At 39.9% G+C, this 20,116-nt stretch overlaps 1 protein-coding gene across 5 annotated transcripts in view; it reads left to right on the forward strand.

The window, feature by feature from the left end:
* Positions 1 to 20,116, forward strand: part of flvcr2a (FLVCR choline and putative heme transporter 2a) — a 23,877-nt gene continuing 3,761 nt past the window's right edge. For 2 of the 5 annotated variants that reach the window (XM_067615284.1, XM_067615282.1), the window contains exons 1-9: positions 5,369 to 5,456; positions 9,142 to 9,814; positions 12,608 to 12,749; positions 15,041 to 15,181; positions 16,496 to 16,563; positions 16,849 to 16,952; positions 18,697 to 18,807; positions 19,364 to 19,469; positions 19,572 to 19,683. In XM_067615284.1, the coding sequence (XP_067471385.1) occupies positions 9,197 to 9,814; positions 12,608 to 12,749; positions 15,041 to 15,181; positions 16,496 to 16,563; positions 16,849 to 16,952; positions 18,697 to 18,807; positions 19,364 to 19,469; positions 19,572 to 19,683 (1,402 nt within the window). In that variant the 5' untranslated portion in view covers positions 5,369 to 5,456; positions 9,142 to 9,196. The other 3 variants (XM_067615283.1, XM_067615285.1, XM_067615286.1) reach the window with 3 other exon arrangements.

A 20,116-nucleotide genomic window follows, 5' to 3' on the forward strand; every position in this document is an offset into this window, starting at 1 on the left:
TTATGTATTAACATTTCTGTTTATCTATTCATGGTTTATTTGATAGTAACAGATACAGTGTACATAGACAAACTGAGAACAGCCATCTGATGCAAGTATTAGTGTTTGTAGCAGCTGCTAATTTGCAAACCCCGTCCCTCAAACGGCTTTTGTGAAAAGAGTAAAACAGTGAGGTAAAAAGAAGGTAAAGTGAACAGAAGATACAATAAAACACACATTTAGTAGTAATGCAACATTCTAGTAGACATTACCATCTGGTGGCCAAGCAGCACTGATTAACCCTTCACACCTACATTTTTATCAGTTTCACACTATTGCTGGTAGAAATTTTATTTTAAAAAATCTTAACTATCATCCATGACAACTACCTTACAAGGTCCGGTTCATTTTTATGTGTTCCTGCAGAGGGAAGGGTTTCATTTCACCAGCGGTTAATTCTACATGACATGTAACACTATATGACTATATGCCTCAGTAAGTAATACAGTATATTTATATTTTTGGCTCATTTTATTGTCCTCACTTCACATAGACTATACAGTTCTACATTCATTCATATCAAGCCACCAAACTATTGCTATATGGCTTTTCTATGTTTATTCACATGGGCACTAATAATATAATGTAATCACATTTTTATTAAGTCCTTAAATTTTATATTTAATAACACAAATGATCTATTATGAAAAACATAAAAGAACAGAAGTTCTCAGCATGTACTGAATAACTACAAGCACAAAGGTAACAACAAGGCACTTATTGTTCTTAACAAGAGGGATTTAACTCGCAGATTAACAACGTGATTACTGAGACAAGTGAAACCAGACAATACATTTAAAAATATCTTTCTGTAGCGGTGGAGTGATACTCTGCAGCAGACAGTCAGTTAAAACAGGCATTAATAAGGTTTCTCTCCTGTTGTCTGTTGTTCTGTACATCTAAAGCTCCCAGTTAACAGTGTCATTTCTTATCTCAGCAGCTGGGTGGAGTAAAGGTCGAGTCAGCTCATGTAGTAGCCTATCGCCTATGTAATACAGAGGATTTCTCAGACAGCTCAAATATTGAATGAACTTCTGGTAGGCGGTCAGTTCTTCGGAATGAAAGCATCTGATAAGTCTGTTATGTAGTCATTCCTGTTTGTAAGGAACCCAGAGGTGTATTCTTCCTTCTACTGAATGAGAGGATTCATTAAGAAGTTAACCAAAGTGATACTTGCTATTTTTTTCCATTATTATCGGTGCATTTTCTTTTTTTTTCTGTTGGTTTTCAAGACACCTTACTGCGTTGGTGGAAGACTTCTTCATCCTTCCAAGTGCGCTCGTTTCAACAGACGCAGAAGATGGGAGACAGTAAGCGGGACTCTCAGGACAGGAGCGCACAGATGATGGAGAATGGTCCACATTTGGCAGCGAAAGGTCCAGATGCCGCTGAACAAATTGAATGCAACAGCATCCCAAACGGTGACAGCGGCTCCGCGGCCACCACGCGTTTATACAAGAGGCGCTGGGTGGTCGTGTTCCTCTTCAGCTCCTACTCCCTGAGCAACGCGTACCAATGGATCCAGTACGGGATCATCAGCAACATCATTATGAAGTTCTACAACGTGGAGGCGTTCGCTGTAGACTGGCTGTCCATGATCTACATGCTCACCTACATCCCCTTCATCTTCCCGGTCACCTGGCTCCTGGATAAGAAAGGGCTGCGCGTCACAGCGCTGGTGGCCAACGCGCTCAACTGTGCCGGGACGTGGATCAAGGTGGCCAGCGCCAGACCCGACCTGTTCGGGGTGACCATGCTGGGGCAGTTCGCAAGTTCCCTGGCCCAGGTCTTCATCCTCGGGATGCCCTCCCGACTGGCTTCGGTGTGGTTCGGCGCGGATGAGGTTTCCACCGCCTGCTCTATTGGAGTTTTTGGGAATCAGGTGAGCTGATCTCTGATGGCACAAGCATCATCAAGAGTCAATGTAATACACCTTTAAATTCTACACCATGAGATTTGTCCCCAGAAACCCCCTAGAAATCATTTAATTTGAATGTTTACTTAAATCAGCAGCATGCAGGGGGATTTCATGAAACCTGTGACCTAAAGTCATAGCCGGATTAAACTATTAGTGGGCTCTAGGGCCAAAAAACCCCCTAAAAACAGCTGACTGAATAGCCTACAATCATGTGGCAGCAATATCATCTAAGGAGTTAGACTATTTTCTGACAGGGCCCCCCTCTACATCCAGGACCTGCCTTCGTGGTTTAGTGGTAAAAACTCTCAAATAAATTTACAATTAATCAAATCTCAACTGACATGAAATGAACCTAGGACTCAGTCCTGCTTAAAACTGATCATTTAAGCTTCTCACCGGATTAAAAAAGCAAGAGTGAAATGCCACAGTTTGCACTGAGACCAGAAGATCCCTGGAGGTCCTTGGACCTTACTCTAGAAAATATATTTTAGTTAAAGCTACTCAAAACCAAGAAGTGACAGAAAACATTTTGATATTGTGAGTGATGGGTTACCCAATAAGATCATTTATAGCTTGTGTCTTTCATAACCACAGTGGTGTATCCAGGACATTTTGACGGGGGTGGCCGTGGCATAGTGAACATTACTGAATGGCAGGTGATCAAAATGTTTAAATACAAATGTTAGATGCATCGTGTTGCTTCAACCTATGCAAAGATAAATCACAATTGAATTCCAAATCTCATGTTAGCATCCATTGTAATGTTGTACTCAAGGCCAGGTTGTTGTTTTTACATTTTATAATACAGCATTAAATTAAAGATGCCATGCTGACCACCCACAACAACTAAAGCTGATATTACAGCTGAGAACAGCACTAACATGCAGCTACCATCACAGTCTCTGGGAAGCAGTGGTTATTTAAACACTTTTAAACTATTTTCAATCAGTAACTCTGTTCAGATTAGGCTACACATGTTCTAAGAGCTGTTTCCCTGTAGTGGAGTAAATATGTTGTATGTAACAGGTTCAGAACGAAGCTCTGGGTCCAAACTGGTGCAACACATTTATTCACAGGGGTTACCTGTGCAAAACATATTTAAAATCGATATTAGCAATGTTATTCACATCATCATGGTGGTAGTTCAGCTTGCATCAGCTTTACTGTCTCTTAAGTGTGAACTTCACTGTAATAGCTTTAGCTTACACTCCTGCTTTAAAGTTCTCAGTTGACTTCACTTACTTTAAGCAACCCGTACACAATGCTACAAACATGTGTAAACTGCACCTTAACATTTCCTACACAATAAAACAATATGGAGCATAATCATAAACATATTTTCTCATCTGCATGAGTAACACTCTCTTATGTTCCACAGATGTCACTTAGTCAGTCTAACTAATTGAAAACATCATATTTCACCTTTAACTGTGTAACTTGGCTGGTTAACTACCTGCATCTAGCAATGATCACACACCCTGAACTCAAATAATGTTACAGACATAACAAAGTAAAATGCAATGAAACAAACTGAACAACTGAACAAACTAACTCATTGTGGTGGATGCACATGAACTAAACATTTCACGGTCTTGCTACATGTATCCTTACACACCCTGAACACAAATAACATTATTTACCTACTACTACTGTGATGGGTGCACATAAAATGAACATTTCACGAGTTTTATTGAATCAAAATGGCCGTTATAATGCTGACTGCTAACACATATTAAACTGTGATTTACACGTGCTAATCGCTTATGCTAATTGCTAGCACTTAAATCAGCAGGTGGCAAACAAGACAGGTGAACTTGGCTTGGGTCTTGAGGAGTTGTAGCATTTATTCACTGACAAATAGCCTAAACTGTACACACACTACACAGGGACGTTCACAACTATACTACTTCATAATCCAGTTGCTAGCCTCACAGTCACACACACAGGCTCTCTCTCTCTCTCTCTCTCTCTCTCTGTCTCTCTCTCTCTTTCTCTCTCTCTCTATCTATCTATCTATCTCTCTCTCTATTGCACGCTCATTACGCATACAACCTACGCACTCACTTACACTGTGTAACACAATGTCCACAACAGTTTACTATATTTTGTCACCACAATATTCCCATTATACTTTCCTTACCTGTGCAAAACATATTTAAAACAGTTGTCAGAACGTCATTCATATCATCATGGCGTTAGCTCAGTCATACCATTACTACAATAGCTAGAAATGTCAAACTGTCCTTATATCAGCTGATCACCTGTCATCATTGATTGACCAGCGTTTGTCCCGCCTTATTGTGTTGATGAACTTGACCAATGACCTATCAGGTCTGGGGTGGCCCCCTATAATCGCCACCGTGTCGCAACCACTACCTAATAATGTTCAACTGTTGCCTGATTTTGGATGAGCCACACAGGCCTGCAGTATTTATTTTGAGGTCTACAATCTTTGCCAATAATACCTATATGTTTTTCATCTGTGTAGCATTTGCAGTCATGCGCAGTGATAAGCACACAGTGTATTAGAGGCGTGAAACATTATGTACATATTTGTACAGGCTATTCGTCTGAACAAAGTATTATGACACGTGTGTGTGTGTGTGTGTGTGTGTGTGTGTGTGTGTGTGTGTGTGTGTGTGTATGTGTGTGTGTGTGGTCTGTCATAGGATACTTTTGGGGACAAATTCAGGCTTAGGACCAGTTAATTGGGGACAGCTTGTCCAACTGGGGACAAAAGCCGTGTCCCCAATTGGGAAGAAGCTGATTTTGGGTCAGTGGTTAAGGTTAGGCTTAAGCAAGTAGTGATTATGATTAGGGTAAGTCCCCAGGAAATTAATGTAAGTCTATGTAATGTCCCCAAAAGTGACCACAACACCTGCTTACTTTGAGAAAAGCTTCATGGGTTCATAGATTTTTCTTATTTGCTAACACATTTCGAGTGGGTCTGTTGAAGAATGGCACTGTCTTCATGCTCAGACATACAACCTTTTCATTTCATGTCCAGCACTTGTGTTGGGACAGATTTTGTCTGTAAGAAAAGTAAAGTTACTGATCATAGGAGTTTCTGTGGTTGAATAAAACAGCTTTTAGGGCATTAAATCGCACATATTGTGCAGATAGGTTATGTCTTGGAAAAGATTGCCTTTTCGGGACATACAAGCCATTTACAGGTGTCAAAATAGGAGAGGGGAAAAAAACAACTTTTATAGACATTTATTTTAGGCAACCTTTTATTTCTTGTGTCTACCACTAAAATGATGTCATATAGACTAGTTACATATTTATTATCATTGTTATTCATAAGTCCACTTCAAGCGCAACGCTTTGTTATTTATTTGAGCAAAACACTTGAATATGTTAAAAACTGTTTGTTTTAAGGGAGGTAACCAAATGGGAAATGACGTAATCAGTGTCTGCACAATTTCGCCATCTTCTGCTGGTACAGTGCATTAATTCACTGTAGTACTAGTAGTATAACAATGCTGCCCTGCTCCAGGTATGGTAAATTGACAGTTCTTCTAATTTTTTTTGTATGTTTTCAGTGTAAAAAATCCTCTCATAATAGCAGTAGACTCTGTAGGATTTTGTGTTTATATTTACAGCTGAGGTTATGATATATGGCTCTCAGGAATAGCCTGAAGGAGGAACATGATCGTGGAACTGCTTATAGACGAAATGCCGAAAGTGTTTTAGAAGTGGAGTAAACAATCCTGAGATAATTTTATGATGGGTGTATCTAATGTGCCTAAACGTTTTATTGAGCTGTTTTTTGCGGAAGTAAGGCGAATGCGCTGCCAACAAAGCAATCTCGGTGAAGTAAGTACAGTATTGTGCCTCACATAAAGCACTGATACTGTGTCACGATTTCATATCTTATATTCCTTAAAGACGCCTGAGAATAGAGACCGTGAAGTACATGTGGGGGCTGCAGTTTCAATATCATGAAGAATCGGTGTTGGTTCTCCTTTTCCTCCCTTCACTCCTTCCATTCATGGGCTTTTCTTCATGTAGGCAGAGGTGGTGTGGAGGCTGCAGACAGCAGGGGCTTTACAATACTGGCGTCGGAAATTTCCAGTCTGATCAAGCTGCTTAAGTCAGTGATTCTCAAACTTTTTCACGTCAACGACCCCTAAACTGACAACAATTAGACCAGGGACCCCCATGTGATAAGATTTTTGCTTTTAGATGTTATTACAGAAAATGTATGAAACCCATGACCAAAATAGCCTTACATTCTGCCATTGTGTTACTTATGGATGGAATTATAGTGAAAATAAATTATTCCCCTTTTTGCTGGGGACCCCCTTGAACCCCTCAAGGACTCCTGGAGGTCCCTGGACCCCACTTTGACAACCACTGACTTAAACATTCACAACAGTAGAGAAAACTGGGGCTACAGGTCATTTACCTATAAACCTTCAACATCCTTCAATATGATGATCTGAAGGCCTTTTTAACTCTGTGTGCCAAATGTAAAAGAGCCATGATGATGCTAATAAAGTAATTGTTAGCTGCAGCCCTTATTAGAACTCAAATTAAAGAAATATTATCATTTTAATAAACATTCACTATTTCAGCCACACTGTCCCAAGCATAGGTTAATGTGTTTGATACCTAAAGGCCAGTAAATAAAACTCAATGTCTCTCATGTTTTTTTCATGTAGAATTATGAAATTAGTTATGCAATCAGGCTTATAAACATAAGGTTGATTTATAACCAAAATGAATAAATACATTTTAAAAGCATCTCAAATGTGCTGCTTTTCTCCTTTTTTAAATATAATTTTAAACTAAGCAATTTGAAGACATCATCATGGGTTCTGGTGACCTGTGATGGGCATTTGTCACTATTTTCTGACATTTTATTGACAAAATGATCAATTGAATAAATAATGGATTCATTGATAATGCAAATAATTGCTATAGCGTTAGTTGCAGTCCTCAACCAGATAAAACATTTGAGTGCTTTAGTGAAACTGTGTCCTCAAGAAACTTTGTTTAGATTACTTGATAGAATAATTTTTTCGTAAAAAGTGGAACAACAATAAATTACCCAACATTTTATTTATCATTTGATGAACATTGATTGATATGAATGCAATAATAATGTCTGATTATCCTGATTTGACCACACTAGGATTGCTCAATAAAAAACAATACTTTTGTGAGTATAAGAAAGAGGTGACACAGAGCCCCAGTTTCCACTATGGTTGATTAACATAAACTCACTATTTAGTGTCCATCATGCAGCATCAGCAGCACTTCATCTTATTTCCACCTCACACCTTTCTCTCCAGCTGTCTGTCTGTCGGTGCATCATCATGTCCTGTACCATTAATCTCTGTGTCCTGTTGGTATTATCTTCATTAATACAGATAACTATTAGATATCACAGGCTGCTCTTTCAAACCCTGAATTCTTAAAACAGTCAAGACCCTCTTATGTCATACTAGTGTATTAATTTCAATCATGTATGGCAAAGTGTCAGCAACAGTCAAAGTATATGTGAGTCTTAAACCAAAGTCCAAAGTAAGTCCAAAGTAAGTCTCAATTCGGACACTATCTAAAGAGTCCAAATCATTGACATATTCGACATCAGTGTCCCCTCGTGACCTCTGTGAACTCGCTGATCCAATCATTTCTTACAGTGACCAAATTCTTAAGTCAGTGCTTCATGTGTTCTGGTCTGTTTCTGAAAAGAGTATAAAATACAGAGAATTAATTACACCAACAGATGAGCTAAGTTTTGTCATTGCGCTCACTCAGATTCTCACTTTGCAATAAGCAAAACAGAGCACTTGAACAATTAACTCAACATGTGTTTACATTAAATACCATGCTGATCATACTCTGAACAATATGAAAAGTCTCATATGTCAGACTTAGTTGAAGTAATTATAGCCAACTTGTAAATTTATGCACATTTCAGACAGAAAGTTTTCATGGTTGTGGATGATGATGACTGCAGTATAGATCTGGTCAATGATTTGTTGCCTAATGATAGGTTTTTACCAGAAGAAGAGATTTTTGTTCATTTGTACAATTACTTACTTTAATCCCCTAAAATTCAGAGACAGTATATAAGCATAAGCAGCAAATCCAGTGTGCTGGAGTACAGAGCTGACACAATAAAAATGTGTCACTGTGCTAATGCTTTCTGACCGCACTGTGACTGTAACCTACTCTTTAAATCAACCAGTTTCAGGCCTGTCAGTGTGGTAATGCGTGGGGAAGATAATGTTATATAAATTGATTGGGCATTAGTAAATCCAATTTATGAACCACAAACACTCTCTTCTTCTCTTCACTGCTCTTCAAACAGTGGGATATTGTCAGCTTGTGTTTGAGCACAGACTTCCAACCCACAACCACCCAATGCTGTAATTGTCAAAACGTGTCTCATAGTCTTATAAAACGATTTGTATTCTAACAGTTTGATAAACCACTGTTAACGTTTAAATCTTTCTTCTCACATATTGATTTGATGTTGATAATAAGCTATTTGTGAATGCATGCAGAACAAGGACTTTTCTGCCACTTTGCTGCAAATCTGTATGTTTTCATGTATTTGCACAAGGCTGCAGGTCAACCACCTAAACACATTTGCTTTGCGTATATATTTGCCGCCAACAAACTTTTGAGGCCGTAGCTTCATGTTTCAAATAGCTCTGATTTGTCTTTCACCATTTCTTCCACTTTTGTCCATTTTCTGTCATTTTCAGTCTTAACCATCATTCTCAACTGACTTTTAGCTCATCTGATCAGATCTGTGTGTGTCATGTGCCTGACTCAACACAGGTTGAGTGCCTGCTATCAGGTGATATCTGATACCATGACATAGCTGGAAGGAGGAGTTTAAAATGAGAAGTAGAACTCACAAAAGGAAACAATCACATGACCACAGAAGTGTTAAATACCAGAACAGGCAGGCGAGCTTTGACCAGCAGTCGGTCAGGTATGTAACTGTTGTTTTGGAAAGGAGCTTTCCAACACCGCTCATTATATTTAAACTGCGCCCCAGACCTGCTAAATCAGCTGAATTAATAAGCAATAATCTCTGCTTTTGGCACAGTAGACAAGCTTATTTATGATCAGCGTGTAGGAAGTACCTGCTGGGTTTGGGAGGGGCGAGTCAGGTAAATTGCCATGGTGTTAAGAGAGCGCTTTGCTCTTCCCTCCAGCTGTTAAGTTCCCCAGAAGCTTGAAGGAAAAGGGAAGCATTTCAGTGGGAGCAACATGAGTGGTCAGAATGTTTTCTCTCACGAGTGGATGGAGGACAAGGATGATTTTTGTTCCCCGTCAAGAAAAGAGAGAGCCAGTGTGGGAGAATATGACCACCGTCTGTCTCTGGGAGACGGCAGCGTCACCTCGGAGGCTTCCGTCCTGGACACTGAGGATCTCTCCCCACTGATGGAGACCAAGTTGTACAAGCGGCGTTGGGTCATGCTCTTCCTCTTCAGCATCTACTCCATGAGCAACGCCTTCATGTGGCTGCAGTACGGCATCATCAGCAACATCTTCATGCGCTTCTACAGTATCGACACCCTTGCCATCGACTGGCTCTCCATGATCTATTTCCTCACTTACATCCCTCTCATCCTGCCTGTCATGTGGCTGCTCGACAACCGAGGCCTTAGGGACGTCGTGGTTGTGGGCTCCGCCTTCAACTGTATCGGGGCTTGGATCAAGACGAGCACGGCTGACCCTGACATGTTTGCCATGACCTTCTTCGGCCAGTTTGTGTGTTCAGTTGCCACAGTTTATATCCTGGGCATCCCATCCAGACTTGCGTCCCTGTGGTTCGGGCAGCAAGAGGTGTCCACCGCCTGTTCCATTGGCGTTCTGGGAAACCAGGTGTGTCTCTGTTTACCTGTTGGGCTCAGAACTTCTTTGGCAGTGTGTGTATGGTGTTATGCACATCTCATATTGGTGTTAAGGGAACGGTATGTGTGTGTTGGTCAATGTGAGAGAATGAAAGAGAATTCTATCGTCTCTAACACTGTTTTCAGAGGCAGCATAACTGAAAGGCAATGTGTTAATAACAGGCAGGTACATGTTATGTCGCATCTGCCATCTTGAATGTATGACTGAGCCTCTCTGTTCCTGTTCTTCGTTCTTCTTCTTGAGTCAGCAGGTTAAATAAAGTGACTCATTATGCCAGGGGGGAAAACACACAGCTGCTTCAGCCTCCAGCAGTGAAAGGATCCATGATGCATGTTAACTTGCAGAATTGAACACTTAATAGATGCTTACATTGATAGTTTCAGTTCTATAAGATTTACCTCAGGGTTTAGTCAGGCAGTTTTTCTCACATGCCTGCCGACATGGTAAATGGGAAGTTGAGAGTAAATATTTGAACTTAGCTCAGTATTTGCTCACAGTTGACATTTAGGTTGTTTTCCAAATGTCAAAGAAGATTTGTTTGAGTAGAATTTGAGCTTTATTCATTTAATTAACTTACTCACTTTCACAATATCACATTTTATAAATGTGTAGTCTGAAATTCAGACTATAGAATAGGAAATAAGCAAGCACAACTTTCTGAACCAGAAAAGAAAACCAGGGCGAAAAAGCAGTGAGTTGATTGAGGAGGAAGTTATTTTGGCCAAGTCAAGTTCAAAATTAATCAAAAAAGGCTCCTACTTTGCTTTTCTACATAACACACAGTTACAATATAGACAGATAACAGGTGTATGACAAAGAGGCTGAAGGTAGAGAAGCAAGTAGATATGGCAGAGCTTTAGATTTATCTCACTAAAAAAAGGGAGATACCGGTATCGTCTAATTGTTCAAAGTGATTTCCTTTATGTCTGTATGTGTGTGGTTTGCTCTTCCTAGCCAGGGGATATTACGTGGGATGGCGGGTGACTTCCACCGCTTGAACCGCCTGCTTCTGAACAAACTGGTAAACTTTGGTAAATTAACTGTAAAATGAGATAAACAGAAATCTTCAGCATGCCATTTCATGTCTCCTTCACCTTAGATCTTCCCTAACATGTAGCCAAAAAGTCATATAGTTGAACATAGCAGAGAAACCAAAAACAGTGTTGTTAAAGAGATGATTAATTCAAAAGTTTTGTGGGAGTGACACAGTTTTAAAAGTTTTAATGCAATCTGGAGTCGTTTCCAATGCGAAGAATCTGGGTTCATAATTAAATATAGCATGAATTATTCTTTCAGTACAAGCCAATAAAAACAGCCAGTGGATGGTGTACAGGCAGAACAGTTTTTATGTTTTAGGCTATATATGGATGTCTTGTGATCTTGCACGATCTTTAACATAAACTTTAAACACGAACCCTCAAAAGATGTCCCACCCCTCTGTTTTTCCTTCACTTGAAGTGTGTCCTTTCTCACCTGCGTGAGACCAAACACTGCACACCGGTCATTGTCAGGCATGTTTTTGTTTTGTGACTTAGTCCCGCTCCCCGCAGCTGCAGATAAAAAGAACACGTTGTTGATGTTCGTTCGCTCACCACGACTTTATTCCTTTTGGCTCAGGTCCTAAACAAGATACTTCCAAGTTTTCAGGCTAAAGTAGTTTACATATCCCATCGGATGTTTAGAAATAGTTCACGATCACAAAAAGTGGGTAAGATTTGCTTTGAAGATCAAACAGATGAACAGTTTGTGTGCCAAAAGAAACTTCATAAGAGACGACATTCTTGATGTAAACCAAATAAATAATTTTGCATATTTTTGACAAGTTATCAAGGCTTCTTCCATTGAAAATCCACCAAAAATAGGGATGCAGTGTCTGTTTCGGATGTGTGACAGTGAACAAAGACGTTGTAGGGATCTTTTATAGGCTCCTATGAATATCTTACAAAGCCTTCTCTAGCAAAATGAGCACCAGGTAAGTTAACAATCGTTCAAGCAGCTCATGTTAGATATTTAACATCAATATACCAGATGTGAAGTGTGTCCGTATAATGTAGAGGATAACAGGTGCGGCTCCAGAGGTCATGGTGTATCATTCTTGCAGGACATATTTCTGTGCTTACACGCCTGAGACGCTGCTCACTGGTTTGTTCCTCCTGAAGGAACGTGTCTTGTCATATTTTTGCCCTTTCCCTTCTCTCACCTTTCCCCTAGAGCGGTGGGACCTCGACCGGTGTCCCCTCTGGAAAATTCTTGATGCTGTAGGATGCTGAGGAAGTGGGCACTACTCATGTGGTATTCAAATTTGGAAAGTTTAGTTACTCCCCATTTGTCCCCAAGATCCAATAGAATTGTCGTTGGACCCTGAGGGTGGGGTGGGGTTTTACTGTCATTTCCCAAGAAATATGACCCCTTGCATTATGGTAAATAAGCATGTATCACTGGTGAGTTTACAGTGGTGGGTATACCATCACTCACAAATGCCAAACTGTCAAATCTTAAGTTTTGATGTAACGATTTGTTTTCGAGGCAGCATAAAACTTACTTTACGTTCACTGTAAGACTCAACTACCTTTTTCTTTTCTGATTCTTTATTTCAACCTTTTTCCACTTTTATATTGATACTTTCCCACTTTACTGATGTGTACTTAGTGTAAGTGTGAGTCTACGAGTGTGTGTGTGTGTGTGTGTGTGTGTGTGTGTGTGTGTTTAGTTGTCAGCTGAAGGCAAAGAGTCATTTTTAAAATCTGTGCATTTCACCTACAGATGGGCATTGCCATCGGGTTCCTGATCCCACCCATCCTTGTGCCTAATGTGGACGATGTGAACGAGCTGGCATACCACATCAGAATCATGTTCTACATCAGTGCCGGAGTGGCCACCCTCATCTTTGTCCTCGTTGTCATCGGTAAGTCTTCAAGGGAAGATGACTATTCCCATTCAAAGGCTCATAGAGTGGTTAAGAACTGTCAGGGCTCTTTACTCACTCATGCAGTAATAGTCCACCGCAAGTCCCTTTCAATGTCATACAGTATAACTCCCACAGTCATGTTGGGAAAATATAGAAAGACTGTGGGAGTCATCTTGACAGTTTGTGCTTTCCCGTGGCAGGGACTGTGACAAAGCTGTTACCTCAGCTCGCCTCTTTTGCCCCTTTCAGTGATGCCGATGGGATTTAATAGTTTTTTAGTTATCTTTGTAATGATATTTTTGGATGAGAAGACCAACAATTCTCCAGAAGCATTTGTTTGACAATCAGTTCACTCATTTTTTATATGGAAGGGCTGTTAGGGACTCCTGCGGCAGCACTGCTGAAAAGCCGAGTCTCCCTGAGTGTGTAGAAATGTGCGCTCTACCGAAAACTCAACTGCATTGCTGTCCACTAGACGAGCAACTACAGTAATTGCTGTAATTGTCCACCTTTTTGATGAGATGTGTTCAGACACGATGTGAAATACAAGCAGGAACTCTGGGAGTCATAGAAGTGTTTTATTAAATCATTTTCCCCTCTCAGCTCTGTTAAATTCCTTTTTCACCTCCATCAAGGACTAAAACTTGCTGACAGTCAGGGAAGTATCGTGAAGCTTCACTACAGGTCTTATTTACTTCAGAGACAGATCCTTGGTTGACAATCAGAGCTTAGAGCCTGTGTCAGGTCAAAGGTTGGTGACTCAAAGTCTTCTTTAGAGGATAAGGCTGACAATTTTCTGTATTTTTCTTAGTGTCGACAAATCTCATGTGCAGAGCCAAACCAACAATGAATTGATCCTGCTTACGAGTACTGTGTGTGTATTCAAAGCCTGATATATCTTATTCCTCTGTGCTGTAGACCTCTGTTGCACCGTTGCACCAGGAGACATGTTCCCCCCCGCAAAGAGTTTGGGTATGACGGTTTGTTTAGAAACTGCTCCAAAGACTAATCCCAATGATCATGTTTTCAGTCTCCGGAGAGTAGTTTTGTGTAAAGCAGAGGCCACTGCGCATACGTGGTAATGTGGTTCAGTTTACAGAGCTTCACTAGCTATTTATTCTTTATTATCTATCACTGGTACAAGTGGGGTCTATTTACTATTCTATTATTTACCTCGGCTCTGCAAATTGTGATTGTCGTGATTTAATATTCATATTAATAAATTCTTATGATATATAGTGCTCTGTTTCACAGACACACACTGAAAAAATCCAGCAGAGAGATTTTGCAAAGTGTGGTGGTCTTCCTCAGCGGATGGAATTTGGTCCGTTGTTAAGGAGATAGATTAGTTGTCATCACATGACCTATCTATGGAACTGTGTACCTGTGATAACAGAGGAGAAGAAAAATAAATAAGAAAACATTTATTTTGTACATTTACATCATGTTACTAAGATATTATTTTTAAAAAAATCCAGAGTTTTGGTTTTACATCCAATCTGGGTGCATTGCTGTCATTCTAATATTATTGTATACTGAGTTTGTTTATTATGGGTGTGGTAATAATATTGTGGAACAGATTAGACATAAAAGCCAATCTAGGGACAAGCAGTAAAAATTAGCCCCGTAATTAACGTTGCGATATGTGTCAATAGTCTAATCACTGTGTGTCTGTAAACACTAGTATACTATACCACAGGAATTTATACAATAGTGCCTCAGTTAACAGTGTTTAGCTTTTAACAACTTTTTATTTCAGCATTTTTCAAAAGTTAAAAATTGCTTTAAAGAGACAAGTAATTAAAACAGGAACAGAAAACCAAAAAAAAACAACCAATTAAACTAAAGCTGATAAAAGTCTAATAAAATAATGTTTGTTGTTAGTTAACTCAGCCTGTTGGCTTATTGACAACAGGTGTGTCAAATAGATAATTAGCTGGCTGGGAAACAGCGTAGCTGAGCATGCTGAGGTCATTAACTGACAAAATGTTTTATCTTATCTTCTGAGGAATGTCCAACCCTGCCTTGCTGTTATGTGCAAGTGCACACACACACACACACACCTATTTTGCCTCCACTGTTACTCTTCCTCCTGTCAGTATGACCTCTTGGCTGACACTGGGCTTAACTTCCTTTTGGTGTCTGTGCCGGCTGATAGGAGAACAGACGATACACTATCATCACTACCTTAATGAGATAGCTGGTTTTCTCTCCCTAGATTACAAACGTCTTACATCCTAAAGACAAATATAACCTCCTGAATCACTGTGTGTGTGTGTGTTTTCCAGTGTTCCAGGAGAGACCAGAAATCCCTCCCACCCAGGCCCAGGCTCAGGCCAGAAGCATTCCTCCTGACGAATACTCCTACACGGCTTCCATTTTGAGGCTGCTTCGCAACAAACCTTTCATGCTCCTGGTGGTCAGCTATGGTGGGTCTTCTCTCCTGCTGCAGTCGTGTTTGAACAAGTGGAACAGAAACTATTTGCCTAATTACACCCTGTCTGGAGGAACAGGTCCTTAGGTGTTTTATTTACAGCTTAAATCACTGGGCTATTGATTGATTTATTGTTTATTTATCAGATTAATAGTTTAGTCTATATAATGTCAAATAACAGCGGAAAATGTCCATCACAAGTCCTCAAAGTTGAAGTAAATTACAAGTGTTGTCCAATCAACAGTCCAAATATGTTCAATACACAACAATATAAAACAGAAAAAGTAGAAAATTGTCTCGTTTGAGAGGATGAAATCAACAAATGTTTGGCCTTTTTTGAAATAAGATACTTTCATAAATGGGTATCAATTGTCAATTAATATTTTGTTGATCAACTAATTGTTTCAGCATTATATTTAGGTTTTTATTTCCACATAGAGATCCCAAATGTTGATCCAGCAAACAGAAGGCTGTACAGTACAGAGGATGTTCCTTGCATTAAGATGAGCAGTTGTAATACTTTCAGCTCCAAAAAATACTAACTTTAGCATGTTTTAGTAGTATAGAAAGTTCAAATAAAAGTTATATCATGAAGCTCACAGAAAAGGAAGTCTGAGACACATCTGACTCTTCACATACTTGTGAATGTGTTTGTATCATGGTGACGTCTCCATTACATCATCGGGACTTGCCGGTCGTCCCGTGTTCCAGCTCCTTACTTTTATCACTTACTTAACCACTTACTTGTAGCTCAGATGTTGTTGCAATATCAAGGTGAAAGGTAACAAAGATGTAAAAGCCTCAACATAGATGTTTACAGCTGAAGCTGTCACAATCATATTTATGGATACTCACTGTCTTTATCGTCTGGTGTGCAGATATGAGGATGTGTCATCATAACACATGGACTTCCAGTGCACTGCCTATGTGTAACTTCCATCTAAAGGTCCTCTGAGATGTCCCTTTTTTTGCTCTGACTGTTTAAAAACCCAAAGGTCACGATTGAATGATTATGTTAATGATTGACAGTTTGAAGAATATTAAAAAATGTTAGCCTGGAAATATGTACCCTCTGGACATCATGACAATCAGACTTAATGCCCTTCTGTGTTTAGAGAGAGGCACTGATTGACACGTGATCCAGTATAAACTTTGATGCTATTAGTCAAGTATTGACAATGTCTGGAGGCTACTACAGACTTGATGTGAGAGGTTGTCAACAGTGTTTTTAGGGGGAAGGTCCCATCTGGACCTTGTCCTTTCCCTACAGGTTGTCTCAGAATAGACTATTTTCTTTTGTCTTTTTTAGGGCTGAACGTCGGCTGCTTCTATGCTGTTTCCACTCTGTTGAACCGGATGATCATTGAACACTATCCTGTAAGTCCCAGTGTGTCTGCTGGAAAACATGCTACTGCCTTACTGTCTTCTATTTACAAGAAGTTTTGTTTGCTTAGTGTCACTATGCACACGCTCGAAGACATTTGTGTAATTTTTGTTTGACACTGATAACAATAACGCTGGCGAGAAGATGACCTTGAGTCTGGGACTCTGGTTGTTATGTCCCGGAGCTTCCAGGACAAAATAACTGCAGGATGCAAAATGTCACAGATGTCTTATATGGTCTGTAAAACCAGAATTGTCAATGTTGGTTTATCCTCTCAGGGCGAAGAGGTGAATGCCGGGAGAATCGGTCTGACCATTGTCATCGCTGGCATGGTGGGGTCCCTCATATGTGGCATTTGGCTGGACAAGACTAAAACCTACAAGTAAGATATTTGTATAAAACACTGTTTTCTATTGAGAGTAAAGACAATTCAGTGTGTGACTGTAACTGGTTGCCAGAATGTGTTTTAGTAAAGGCCCCTGTCACTGAGACAAAACAAATTTCCCCTGTAGTTTTACTTCCGTCATTTGACGTTAAAAATGAGTGTTCCCTCTAATCACATTCTTCAGACGACTAAAATGACCTTCATCTGCCTCGTGGACAATGTTTACAATATTCACCATCTTAGTGTAGCATGTTAGCATGCTGACATTTGCTAATTAGTAATTAAGAGGAACTGCAGATGTGAAAACTCCCTGTGATCTCTGAAGCGATTGCTCCAACGTCATTTTCAGTCTTCAAGGTCAAACAGTCGCTCTTGTTTACTGCGGTGTTAGCTGTGCTTTAAAACGTGGACTCCTTATATGAACGTCTTAAATTGTTCGTTCAAAGGAAGATGTCTAAGTGGATTAAAGCTTTTGTTCAAAGTGGGCACGGATGAATCCAGTGGAACTGAGTTTTATATCTGAAGTCCCTCTCTGCTTATCTGAACTGACAGGCTGTACTCTACTGGTTCTCCCGGGTAGCATCTCAGGCCTCGTGCCGCTGCATTAAACATGGAAAACAGTAATAATGCAATCTTAAAAGTGAGAGTATCTGATCGCTTTGTGATCAGTGATGGTGTCCTTTTTGTTTTGTTCGACAGCTTTTTTTGGGGATCAGGTTTCTAAGTCTTTGGTACACAACGTTCAGTTATCTGGCATGCAAACTATTATGACTAGATAAAATCCTCAGTCCTCAGATTCCTTACATGCCATCAGGATGCTTAGCTGTCAAAGCAGTCAGGCCCATATTTATGTTGTTGACCCTCACGCTCCCATTGTCCTATGTGGGAGAGAGTCAAAGGACTATGTTATATTAACAAAAATGTTTTGGAGCAATATTTTACGCGTGGTTGTACAAGAGACAGTTTCACCAGAGTAAGCTTGTTTGTGCAGATGGTCCGGGTTATGATGAGGGGTCTTCAGTGACTCGGGAATATTGGTTTTCCCAGTCGATAGTCAAGCATTGCCCTCAATCAGCAGAAAGTTATAGCATATAATCTAATATACTGCATATTTTCTGTTAAGTATTACTCATTAAAAATTAAAAAACAAAAACATAAAACATCTTTTTCTCAATGGCAGTTTTGTGTCAGCAGGGATTTGAGGATATTTGTAGGCACTCCTGTTTTCAATTATTGTTGGTTGGGCTTGTACAAAGTCGACGCACGCACATGAAATGATGCATGTTAAATGTGGTGGAGAAGAGTCATTGGCTGGTTAGACAATCTTAGCGCTCCTAATTTAACCCTGCTGGCTGTACTTATTAGTTTTGGTTCTTATAATGAAGTGTGTTGCCGCCAAAACAGTTGATGCTACAAGTTTCTTTAGCCATTTGAAATATAGACTGTGGAATATCAGGAAAAAATTAAATTCCCAAGTAGCTTTTAGAAAGCTGCATATACATAAAGCCTTTTTGTTAAATGATGTTGGAGGATTTACTTGTTCTGATCAGCTCTGGTGTGTAACAAATGTAAGCCCAGTATTAGGATTCAGATTCTTAAACATTCATGTAAAAGTCAAATCTGATTAAAATGGGTTTCTAAGATGATTTGGAGTATTTAGATTTACAGGTCTTTCAGTATATACCAGCAAATTAGGTTTGCTGTGTGTGAATGCATTGATATTCTCCTCCTCTCTCCTCAGACAGACCACCCTGATCGTGTATATCCTCTCTCTGGTTGCGATGCTGGTGTATGCCTTCACCCTCAATCAGGGTCACCTTTGGGTGGTGTTTCTCACAGCTGGACTTTTAGGGTAGGTAACCAGTAAAGGCCCCCGAGCTCATAAACATCACACCCACTAACCTGGTAAAATGAGCAGCCAACATGTGATAGCCCTGTGTGTTATTTATTTTATTCTGAGGTTACCCTGAGGTTGTGATGTGATGAACAATATTTGTCACGTTTGATTTTCAAGACAGTTTTTTAAAGCTCCTGCCAGACATTCTGGTGAGGCTGTAGTTTATGTTTCTCTGCTTCTCTCCCATCTGGTACGAGAGTTGCTTTGTCAAAGCAATATTAATGCTCCTCCGACTCCCAAGTCCACGTGCTTTGTCCTCACAATTATTGCTATTTATGGTAAGCTGATTACGCCCATATCTGGTTTCCATAGCGATTCCTTTTTCTGGGTTTCATTTCTGAAATCCAGACAGGATGTATTATACAGCAATATACACTCGCCCCACTTTTAAATGTGTGGAGCTGTTTCATTTTCCTTGGTTAGGATGAAAACTGAGCACACAATTAAGGAATAAACCACTGCAGATCACACACTTTAAGTCTTTTATTTGACCTTGAGTGTCTGTTTGTAGTCTCTTCATGACAGGTTACCTGCCTCTGGGCTTTGAGTTTGCAGTAGAGCTCACCTATCCTGAATCAGAGGGAACCTCATCTGGACTTCTCAACTGTTCAGCCCAGGTTGGTAACATCAGCACGGTCACATCTGGCCACCAGACAGAATACAAAAGAAAGACAACATTTTATTTAGGGGCTGTAAACGTTTCATGAATCCTATTTCAGATCTTTGGAATCATTTTCACCATCTCCCAAGGGAAGATCATTGATAACTGGGGCACTTTAGCGGGAAACATCTTCCTGTGTATCTTTCTGCTAATAGGAACAGTATTAACAGGTAAGATATTAACCTTTCCTCTGTTTCCTCAGCATGTCTCTCCTGTTTACAACACCGAAACACCCTCAAAACAACAGTGATCATTGGACTCTTGTCATGTGTGCACGTGATATGAAAGGGAACTTTAACACATGATGCATTTTAGTGGTGGAGCATGACTGTTTAAACCATTGTGCTTTGTGTTTACAATCCCCAAGTCACACGTGCACATATTCACATTTTCCACAGGATAAGGCTGCCATCTAGTGGCTGAATGAATGACATTATTTTATTAAAGGCAAATGAGGACTTCAGCTTGTTATTTACAGCTGTTTAATACCAGAAAATTATGTTATTTTTCTATTAAAACAACTTTTAAAGCCATTTGTAGTTGTTACCTCTTGGGTACATTGGGTGTGGATTCATTCTAACAACTAATTTATCTGACAGAAAA

Source organism: Thunnus thynnus, chromosome 16, assembly GCF_963924715.1.
Source record: "Thunnus thynnus chromosome 16, fThuThy2.1, whole genome shotgun sequence".
In the NCBI taxonomy this organism is placed as follows: Eukaryota; Metazoa; Chordata; class Actinopteri; order Scombriformes; family Scombridae; genus Thunnus; species Thunnus thynnus.